The following is an 11,693-nucleotide window of genomic DNA, read 5'->3' as shown; positions in this document are numbered from 1 at the left end:
GCAGGGGGCGGGGGCGCAGGGGGCGGGCCCCGCGGCCCCGCCCTGCGCGTCACGTGCTCGGCGGCCGCCAATGGCCGCCTCGGAGCCCACCTTGGGAACGGGGCGGGACGCCCAGCTGGCGTCACCAGGACAACGGGCGTTGCCGGCGCCGTGTGACTCCGGGCTGCGGGCGCGCTCGCGGCTCTTCGGCCATGGTGAGTCTGGGGCCCGCGCCGGCCGGGCCTCCGCGCCCGGCCCCGCCCGGCCCCGCCCCGGCCGGGTCCCGGCGCCGCCGCTGCTGGGGTCGGGCGGGCGGCGCCGGGGTCGCGGGGAGGCCGGGCCGCGGCCTGCGGGGCTGCGGGGCGGGGCGGGCCCGGGGGGAGGGGGAGCCCGGGGACCCCCCCCCCCCCGCCTCCGCCCGGCACCCGTCTGGCGGCGGTGGGGGGGGGGGTGCGGGGGGGGGAGAGGGTGGCGCCCGCGACGCGGCGCGGTCTGCAGGGGGAGGTCTGGGCCTCCGCCGGGACCCCCGCCCGGTGGGCGGCCGGACGGCGTGACGCCTTTGGCCGCGGCGAGCCCGGGAGGCCCCCCAGGGAGGGTGTGGTTTTTTCTTTTTTTAAAGAAAGGGACCTGTGTGCCCACCCTGTTTTGCAGTCTGTGTGCTACCTGTCTCGTTCCTGCGCAATTACACGCAAATAACCTGACACACGGTCTGCATTTCTTCCCAGTTCATCATTCGTACAGGTCTTTTGGTAGTTGGGAGACGTGGATGTGTAATTTTGGGTGTTTTTTCCAAAAAAATGGGGGCACTGAGCTGGAGGCTCTTTCTGCCAGCAGCCCCCTCAGAGATTCGATTTGTGATCCGTGTGTGAACGTCTTAAGTGATCACTTTGATTCCCTAAACTTGTGAGTGGGCGTACCACCTGGCCCCCGTCAGCTCGTTTTTAAAGCCTCACTTGAAGACCCGGCCCCCCTGTTGGCTTGAGCAGACAGGGTTCAAGGAATTGCTAACCAAAGGTGTGATTTCCCCCCGGGTGGGGGGGGGGGGGGCTCCAAAAGGTGTAAGAGCAGAGGAACCGAACGAACTCTGCTGGGGACACAGCTTTGGTACAGCGCCTGCGAGAGGGGTTTGGGGTGGACAGTAAGGAAATGCCTCGTTTTCAGAACCAGGTTTTCTAACCGTCAGTAATTTCGTGTAGCTTTGCTCTTTCTCTGCAAGGTTGGTGCAAGTGCCGATGAGCTGAGATGGCAGGGGGCTCCCCAAGTGCCAGTTGGCCTGGAGAGAAAGCCTACCGTTTGGAACCCGGCAGGCTTTGTCTTTTCAATAAGTAGGGAGAGGCTTGGTAGGAGAAGGCGGCTGGCTGGTCTGTATCTGTCATTGACTCTGAGAAAACAACTGCCAGACGCGTGGCCTTTTGATAGTAGGGAAAAAACCATTACCCACAAATAACAGGGCTTTGTTTTGTGTATGCTTCTTTTTCATTCTGAATGGCTTTTAAGTGACAAATTAATGGAGCCGGCAAGAGTTTCAGAAAACGAATTTTACAGAAATGGGAATGTCAAATATTGCAGTGACTTTAATATGGTTTATGAGAGAAAAGCTCTTACAGTTATAGCCAGGAGAAAGTAAGAATGTTCAGGAATTAAATTTTCACAGCCCTCTGAAGTCTCCTGTTCCTCCCGGGGCCCATTTTTCTTTTCTTCTCCTTTGTCTGCCCCCTTCCATCCTCACCCACCTTGATTCACTATTGTGCCTTTTAGAGTTTTATTTACTTTAAAAGCATTCTGCTATACTTGTGTACTCGTGGTTGCTTTGCCACACTTAGAGATGTTTTGCTTTTTGTCTGTTTTTAAGCATTAAGGTTTCATTCACGGAGAGGATTTAAGGGAGTGAGGAGCCGATGCCTGGGCTCCAAGGGGAGTGGGGGGATGGTTGGTATAGGAGGCGGAATGAGGAGGGTGCCTGTGTGAACCCCAAAACTGCATCGGAGATCGTAACATTACCCTTCACTAAATGCTTGAAAATAAGATACAACTTTAGCTGTTGATATGAGTGACTTTGCACGTGAATTTGGAACTCTGCTTAACTGTGTCTCAATGAAAATGTCTTCAATTAAGCCACTCGCTTCTATTGCTTCTGTAATGACACCTGGCATCTATTGTGTACATTCTACGGGAGATATTTTACCGAGCACCTCACGTGTCTTATTTAACCCTCACAATAGCCCTATGAGGAATATACCGTTTCCCCATTTTAGGGATGAGGAAATTGAGGCACAGAGAGGTAGGGAAACTTGCACAGGTCAACCAGCTGATTAATTAGACGAGGTTACAAAACCAGGCAGACTGTCTCAGAACCTGCTTATGTAAACACTGGATTACACCGTAATGTATAGAGTATCAGTGTGTGTTCCCTAATTTATACGCCAGGTGTATGTTACAGAATTTGCTTTCTTACTTGGATTTTAATATTTTTGAGCACTTATGAATACTTGCATTTTGTGGTTCCTGGCACTGAGCTAGATGCTACAGAACAGAGTAGGCCTTCTCTTTTCTTACTTTTCCCTCCCCTGAAGGGAGATTACTGGATTGGGGTTCATACTCATGACTGTAATAGCTTTGAAAGTTTCTCCTGTCATTTCGGTTTGCATTCAGGACTTGGCACATCCTTTTTGGGAACCACAAAGACTAGTGTTTTACATAAAGCCATTTAGACTTAGAGAATGAATCTGTTTTAAAACATAAAGTTACATTTTCTGAGATTTTCCCCAGTAGTAACTTTCTACATATATTTTAGTTGTATATTCTAAAATTGTTACAAAAAGACAGCAGTTTGATTCCTATGGATCAAAATAGACAGGGGATACCTGTTGTCATCATGTTTTTTGCTGTTGCCTAATACTTTGGGGTGTAAAGCAGATTTTTTTAAGGGGGAAATATAACATCGTATTCTACTGTTTTCCCAATCTTCATTCATTCACTTGGACTTTCCCACTATTTTGGCCCTCTTTCTGTATTGTCTGTAGTTAGGACTTCTCGGAGTTATTGGGAAGCACAAGGTCGGGGGGAAACTTTACAATAAAACATATCCACGTTTACAGACAGTTTTGGTTTCTTTGCCATCAAATGCTACAATTAAGAGAGCTTATATGCTTCTATAATGAGATCCATGTTAACAGATCATGAAAAGAAGAGGTTTATAAATTTTCCTTCTGTTGACGATATTGGTCTCCCTGTGGTCTGCACTGAGGTGGGGGTGGGGCATAACGTTTAGTAACTGTAACAATAACTTTTTCATAGAGCCCTTCGAAGAATGTCCAGTTTTAGAGTGATCACTTCATATTTATCTCACTTAATCCTTCCACATCCCTATGAGATTGACATTATTATACCCATTTAGCAGGCCCAGATTTAATGAGGTCACATGTCCAGTGTCACATAGTGGCAGAGCCTGGATTGGAACTCAACCAGTCTGTCTCTAAAGTCTGGCATCTTAACCATCACACCATGGCTTCTTTCCAAACTGAAGATTGTTCCCAGCGCCTGGCATGAATGTACTTTGCCGAGATTAAGAGTGTCAGTGTTTTATCAGTTGAGCCAGCGAGCTTGTTTTTTATTTTATGACATACTCTCTATCATGATGTTGTTTAATGACATCCTGCAGGATTTACTTGGCTTCCTTCCTCCCCACTTAACAGTGTAGACAACCAGGGGCACCTGGCTGGTTCAGATGGTGAAGGGTCCGGCTTCAGGTCAGGTCATGACCTCGCGGTTTGTGAGTTCAAGTCCCGCGTTAGGCTGTCTGCTGTCAGCATGGAGTCCACTTGGGATCCTCTGTTCCCCTCTCTCTCTGCGCCTCCCCCACTCTCTCTCAAAAATAAATGAAAACGTTAGGAAAAAAAAAAAAAAAACTGTGCAGGCAACCAAAGCTCGGATACGGCCAGCCATGAATTGGGCTACACTTCTCCCTCTGCTTCCTGGCCTCATTTTGTGTCTCAGCTCTACCCTGTGTGGGGTCTCCTACTACGACCTCCCGCACTGGGGTGGCCGTGAGGCGGTGGGATGGAAGCAGAGGGGTCTAAGAAAGCACAACAGACAGTCGTTGGGGAAGTTTTTGTGGAGTCGGAATCCAGGTCCACACCCAGCTTTTCAGCGTTGCCCCTATGGATTGTGTTTCCGTTAGATTTTCTGGCCTGTGGTTTTCTCTCCAGCAGATACTGATTGTGTGCCACCATGTGCCGGTCACTCTTGTAGGCAGTGGGCACCCAACAACACAGCAGGCAAGGCCCTGACCTTAGGGAGCTTACGTTGCGGTGGCAGAAAGACGTCGTAAGCGTGCAGATGAGGTGGTGAGAGCTCTTTGGAGACAAGCAAAGCTGGGTGAGAGGGGGCGGGAGGAGAGGAGGGAGGAGTTGCTTTTTATATGGGTGGAAGGGAAGGCCTCTGGCGAGGTGCCGAGGTGACGTTTGAACAGAGGGTGTGTCACAGGGATGCCCGGGGAAAGGCCATTTCAGGGGAGGACACCGGTGCGAAGGTCCGATCATGCCTGGTGTGCTGGAGGCACAGCAAGGAGACCCGTGTGGCCAGAGTGTAGCGGGACCGGCGTGCAGGGTAGGAGGGGAGATCAAGCTAGTTAGGCCAATCACACAGGATTCGTGAGGCATTTGAAGGGCGTCGTCTTTCCCTTTGAGGGAAGGGGAAGCACTTGGCAGAGTTTAAGAAGATTGACATGGTGTGACCGTTCTGTCTGCGCTGTGGAAAATACGTTTGGGGGTTGAATGAGGGGAGAAAGGACAGAAACAGAGGACACCAGATAGGACATTATTGTTGCAGTAATCCGTAGGATTAGTTGATAGATTCATGGTGGAATAGAAAAGAAAAGAAAGTCCAGGATGGTTTCCATGATTTGAGTCTGAGTGATAGGAAGGAGTTATCATGTACAGGGATGAGGACCCAGGGAAGAGTAAGTTTAGGGAATGGATAAAGAAAGCAGGTGTCGGTTTTGGACTTGATAAATTTGTGATCCTCATTAGGCATGTGAAATCTGAAGACACAGGCTTTCAGAAATAGTGTGATGCTATTGATTTTAAAACCACAAACTTCGTTGAATCTTGAAGTGTTAGGTTTGAAGAAGACGTTGACGTTCTCTGGCACGGTCCCTTCGGTTTACAGACTAGAGACACCGAGAGGTTAAATGGCACAAATAGCCTTTTACCACCTGCCGTGCAGTACGGAGAATGCTGGACTTGGAGTCAGGAAATACCCGTTTAAATTACAGGTTTTCTGTTTGTTTGTTTTGCAAGTTCTAAACCTTGTGCAAGTCATTTATCCGCCCTGTGTTTCTCCCATCAAAAAGAAAAAGAAAGACTCCCACTTTCCATGAGGATGTTGAAAATGGCAAAAGTTAGATGTGTTTCCACCCTACCGGGGAGAAAAGGTGGAGAAGCTAGGAAATGGGCAGTTCTCTCGAGACCCACCAGAGAGCTGAGGACACAGAGAAATCTCGATGATTAAAACCCAGAACATAATGAGCCTTCCCAGAAAAAAAGCCTTCCCGGAGACACATAGATACTTCCATCCGTGGCTGGACAGCAGGAGGAAGAAGAATCTGCGATAGACTGGTAAAGAGAAACCAGCCAAACTTTATTGACTGCATATGGGCTGGAGTGACCATTTGGAATTTTTGAAGAGCCCCAGCCACAGAGGGAAGCCCCCCCCCCCCCCCCCCCCCGCCACCTCTTTCCAAGGGGCCTTCGCTGAGTCCAAGGAAGTAGTTAGTATGCTTGAGCCTGGGGTCAGGGAAAGAGCTAAGGATGGTCCTGCGGTGGATGAAGCCTTCCGAAGGCTAGAGGCGGGGCAGGACAGTTCCTAGAACTCTCTCTGAGCCACTGGAGGCTTTTACCAAGTGTCCAGTGGGGCTGTCACAGGCTTGCGGGCATGGCGGGAGAGCTGACACATACTCCCCTGTGGCCATCCAGGTTTTCACTGTGGTCAAGGCAACAGCCTTTCAGAAGGTGGAGTCCAGAGTAACAGGGGAGAGAGAGACAGACAGATCTCCTGAAGGCACAGACAGCAGAGGGTGCTCTGGGAGAGCAAAGACAGCTCCCTGGCTGGCAGCAAGAACGTAACTTAGAGAAATCCCTGAGTTCAGGAAGCAGGCAGCTAAGTTGCACGGCTCAGGGATCTGGAAAGATTCACCAGTGCTCAGATCCCGACTTCCCCTGAAGGGTAGGTTCTGAACTTGCCCTAAAATGATTTTAACCCAATCTTGAACCGAATCTAATAAATACTAAAATCTCAGACCCAGCTCAACCATAGATTAAAAGGATTCAGTTCCCCTTACCTCCCCACCCCCAGCCTAAGCAACCTAATTGAAAAAGGAACTGCATTTTATGGAGGTAAGTTACTGTTTGTTTTAATCCAAGTATTATTGACATATAACGTTGTTAGTCTCAAAGGTACAACAGAATAATGCAGTATTTGTATATATTGAGACATGATCACCACAGTTGGCATAGTTAACATCTATCACCATACTGATTGCAAAAAAATTTTGTGTGTGTGATGAGAACTTTTAAGATCTACTCTCTTAGCAACTTTCAAATAGATGCAGTACAGGATTACTATCTAGTCACCATGCTGTATGTTAGTTTACATCCCCGTGACGTATTTATTTTACAACTGCAAGTTTTTACCTTTTGACCCCTTTCACCCATTTGGCGCACTCCCCACCCCTGGCCTCTGGCAACCACAAATCTGCCCTCTGTATCTATGAGCTTGGGTTTTTTGTTTGTTTGTTTGTTTTTAATTCCACATATACATGAGATGATAGTATCCTTGTTTTTCCCCGATGTGACGCATTTCACTTAGCATAATGCCCCCTAGATCCATGTCGTTGCAAATGGCAAGATTTCCTTCTTTTTGTGGCTGAATCATGTTCCTTGTATATACACCACATTTTCTTTATCAGTTCATCCATCAGTGCTCACTTAGGTTTTTCCGTATCTTCGCTATTGTAAATAATGCTGCACTGAGCATGGGGGTACAGATACCTTCTCAAGCTATGTTTTCGTTTTCTGCAGATAAGTACCCAGAAGGAGAATCTGTATCATAGGGCAGTTCTATTTTGAACTTTTTTTTTTTTTTTTTTTAATGTTTGTTTTATTTTTGAGGGAGAGAGCACAAGCAGGGGAAGGGCAGGGGAGGGGGACAGACAGAGGATCTGAAGCAGGCTCCACTAACAGCAGAGAGTCTGATGTTGGGGCTCAAACCCATGAAGTGTGGATCATGACCTGAACCGAAGTCGAACGCTCAACCTACTGAGCCACCGAGGCGCCTCCTATTTTGAACTTTTTAAAGAACCTCCATACTGTTTCCTATAGCAGCCGCACCAATTTATACTTCCACTAACAGTGTACAAGGTTCCCTTTTCTGCACATCCTTGACAACCCTGGTAATTTCTTGTCTTTTTGATACTAGCCGTTCTGGCAGCTGTGAGGTGACACCTCATAGTGGTTTTAATTTGCATTTCCCTGATGATTAATGATGTTGATGACCTTTTCATGTACGTGTTGGCCATCTGTGTGCCTTTGGAAAAATATTTAGATCTTCTGCCAATGTTTTTAATTGGATTGTTTGGTTTTTTGCCAATGAGTTGTAGGAGTTCTTTGTATATTTTAGATATTAACCACTTACCAGATACATTATTTGCAAATATTTTCTCCTATTCAGTAGGTTCATTTGTTGATGGTTTCCTTTGCTGTGCAACAACATTTCGTGTGTGTGTAGTTTGATATAGTCCTGCTTGTTTGTTTTTGCTTTTGTTGCCTTTGTTTTTGGTGTCAAGCCCAAAAAATTGTCACCAAGCCATCGTCAAGGAGCTTTCTTGTAGGAGTGCTGTGGTTTCAGGTCCTACGTTCAAGTTTTTAATCCATTTTCAGTTAGTTTTTGTGAATGGTGTGAGATAGTCATCCAATTTCTTTCTTTTGCACGTGGCTGTCCAGTTTAACCAACACCACTTATTGAAGGAACTGTCCTATTCCCACTGTATATTCTCTACTCCTTTGTCATAAATTAATTGATCATATATGCACGGGTTTATTTCTAGACTTTCTAGTCTGTTCTGTTGATCCGTGTGTCTGTTTTTATGCCAGTACCATACTATTTTGATTATCTTTATAGTATAGTTTGAATTATACAATATGATTGTATATTGAAATATATAATCTGGGATTGTAATGCCTACAGCTTGGTTCTTCTTTGTCAAGATTACTTTGGCTCTTTGGTGGCTTTTGTGGTTCCACACAAATTTTAGGATTCTTTGTTCTAGTTCTATGAAAAGTACTATTGGTATTTTGATAGGGATTGCACTGAGTCTGTAGATTGCTTTGGGTGGTATGGACATTTTAAGAATAGTAATTCTGGGATGCCTGGGTGGCTCAGTCTGTTGAGCGTCTGACTTCAGCTCAGGTCATGATCTCACGGTCTGTGGGTTTGAGCCCCACGTCAGGCTTTGTGCTGACAGCCTGGAGCCTGCTTCCGATTCTGTGTCTCCCTTACTCTCTGCCCCTCCTCTGCTCATGCTCTGTCTTTCTCTGTCTCTCAATAATCAATGTTAAAAAAAAATTAAAAAAACAAATAAACACTAAAACAATTCCAAGAATAGTGATTCTTCCAGTCTGTGAAGCATGGTCTATCTTTCCATTTATTTTTGTCATCTTCAATTTCTTTCATTACTGTCTTACAGTTTCCAGAATACGGGTGAATTTACCTCCTTGGTAAATTTATTCCTAGGTATTTTATTATTTTTGATGCAGTTGTAAATGGGATTGTTGTCTTCTCTTTCTGCTAGTTTGTTATTAGTGTGTGGAAACACAACTGGTTTATTGATTTTGTATCCTTTATTGAACTGAAACTTTACCAAATTCATTTATTCTAACAGTGTTTTGGTGGAGTCTTTACAGTTTTCTATATGTAGTGTAATGTCATCTGCAAATAGTGACAGTTTTACTTCTTCCTCTCCAATTTGGATTTCTTTTATTTCTTTTTCTTATCTGATTCCTGTGGCTAGGATTTTCAGGACTATTTTGAATAAAAGTGGTGAGAGTACACCTTGTCTGATTTCTGATCTTAGAGGAAAAGCTTTCCGCTTTCACTGTTGAGTATGATGATGTTACCTCTGGGTGTGTCCTACATGATCTATGTTTATGTTCCCTCCAAACCCACTTTGTTGAGAGTTTTTATCATAAATCGATGTTGAATTTTGTCACATGCTTTTTCTGCATCTATTGAGATGATCATATGATTTTTATGCTTTGTTAATGTGGTGTATAACATTAATTGATTTGCAGATGTTGAACTATCCTTGCCTCCTGGGAATAAATCCCACTTGATTGTGGTGTATGATCCTTGTAATGTATTTTCTTAATTCGGTTTGCAAATATTTGAGGATTGTTGCATCTGTGTTTATCAGAGACAGTGGTCTGTAATTTTCTTTCTGTCTTTCTGTCCTTCTTTCTGCCTTTCTTTCTGTCTGTCTTTTGTAGTGTCTTGTCTTTCTTTGCTTTCAGTACCAGTGGTGTAATGCTGGCCTTGTAGAATGAATTTGGAAGCATTCCTTCCTCTTCTGTTTTTTGAAATAGCTTGAGAAAGATAGGTATTAACTCTTCTTTATGTGTGTGGTAGAATTCACCTGGGAAGCCATCTGGTCCTCGACTTTAGTTTGTTGAGAGTTTGATTATTATAATAAATATTTTTTTATTTTAGAGTGCATGCAAGTGGGGAAGAGGGGCAGAGGGAGAGAGAGAGAGGGAATCTCTTTTTTTTTAAAGTTTGAGAGAGAGGGAGAGAGAGAGAGAGAGTGAGTGAGTAAGATAGGGAGGAGAAGAGAGAGAGAGAAAGAAAATGAACCTCAAGCAGGCTTCATTCTGTCAGCACAGAGCCTGTTGTGGGGTTTGAGCTGACAAACCATGAGATCGTGATCTGAGCCGGAGTCAGCAGTCGGATGCTTAACTGACTGAGCCATCTGGGCATCCTGAGAGGGAGAGGGACTCTTAAGCAGGCTCCCTGTTCAGTGAAGAGCTGACACGGGGCTCAATCACATGACCCTGGGATCATGACCTGAGCTGAAACCAAGAGTTGGATGCTCAACCAACTGAGCCACCCAGGCGCCCTGGGAGTTTTTTGATTATTGATTCTATTTCATTACTGGAAATTGCTCTGTTCAAAATGTTTATTCCTGATTTAGTCTTGGAAGATTGAATGTTTCTAGTAATTTATCCATTTTTTTCTAGGTTGTTCAGTTTGTTGACATGTAACTTTTTGTGGTAGTCTCTCATAATCCTTGGTATTTGTAAGGTGTGGTTTTTAACTTCTTCTGTTTCATTTTGGATGTTATTTGATCTCTCTCAATATTTTTTTTATATGTCTGATTAAAGTTTTATCAAATTTATCCTTTCAAAGACCCGACTCTTAGTTTCATTGATTTTTTTTTTTTTTCTGTTTTATGGTCTCTATTTCTTTTATTTCTGATCAAAGAACTGGCTCTTAGTTTCATTGATTTTTTTTTTCTCTTCTATTTTTTGGTCTCTATGTCATTTATTTCTGTTTCATTTTATTTCTGATCTTTATCATTTCCTTCTTTCTGTTAACTTTGGGCTTTGTTCTTTTTCTAGTTCCTTTAGGTGTAAGTTTAGATTATTTTTAGAGATTTTTGTTTTTTCTTCAGGTAGTCCTGTATCACTATGAAATTCCCTCTTAGAACTGCTTTTGCTGCATCTCTTGGGTTTTGAGCTGTTGCATTTCCATTTTCATTTTTATCTAGTTATCTTTTGATTTCTACTTTTTTTTTCTTTTTAGGTTTATTTCACTGTGATTGGAAAGGAAACTTGCTATGATTTTAGTCTTTCTAAATTTATTGAGATTTGTTTTGTGGCTTAACATGTGATCCAACCTGGAAAATGCTCCATGTGCAACTGAAAAGAAGGTGTGTTTTGATGTTTTTTGATGGGATGTTCTATAATATTTGTTAAGTCCATCTGCCTAATGTGTCATTCAGAGCCATTGTTTTCTTAACGATTTTCTGTCTGGATGATCTATCTATTAATACAAGAGAGGTGTTAAAGCTTCCTACTATTACTGTATTACTATTTCTCTATGCCTGTTAATATTTGCCTTATATTTTAGGTGCCTCTGTGCTGGGTGCATAGATATTTATAATTGCTGTATCCTCTTGTTGGCTTGGTCCCATTACCACTATGTAATAATACCCTTTTTTGTCTCTTGTTGCAGTTTGTTTAAAGTCTATTTTGTCTAAGTATTGCTACTCTCATTTTTTTTCACTTCTATTTGCACAGAATATCTTTTTCCATCCCTTCACTTCCAATCTGCATGTATCTTTAGATCTGTAACAAGTTTTTTGTAGGCAGCATATAAATGGGTCTTTTTTTTTAATCCGTTCAGTCATCTTCTGTCTTTTGAATAGAGCATTTAGGCAATTCACATTAAAACAAATTTTTTTTTAATGTTTATTTATTTTTGAGAGAGGGAGAGAGACAGAGTGTGAGCAAGGGAGGAGCAGAGAGAGAGGGAGACACAGAATCTGAGGCAGGCTCCAGGCTCCGAGCTGTCAGCACAGAGCCTGACACGAGTCTCGAACCATGAACTGTGAGATCATGACCTGAGCTGAAGTTGGACACTCAACTGACTGAGCCACCCAG

At 44.2% G+C, this 11,693-nt stretch overlaps 1 protein-coding gene across 1 annotated transcript in view; it reads left to right on the top strand.

The window, feature by feature from the left end:
- Nucleotides 1–70: 70 nt before the first annotated feature.
- Nucleotides 71–11,693, top strand: part of FBXL2 (F-box and leucine rich repeat protein 2) — a 114,656-nt gene continuing 103,033 nt past the window's right edge. Inside the window, 2 exon segments of the mRNA XM_086720338.1 lie at nt 71–100; nt 102–194. Coding sequence (XP_086576464.1) covers nt 71–100; nt 102–194 — 123 coding nt within the window.

The sequence above is a fragment of the Puma concolor genome, chromosome C2, assembly GCF_028749965.1.
Source record: "Puma concolor isolate L17-30 chromosome C2, mPumCon1.1.hap2, whole genome shotgun sequence".
In the NCBI taxonomy this organism is placed as follows: Eukaryota; Metazoa; Chordata; class Mammalia; order Carnivora; family Felidae; genus Puma; species Puma concolor.
Note: the sequence above shows the minus strand (reverse complement) of the source record. Positions and strands in the feature narration are given on the sequence as shown.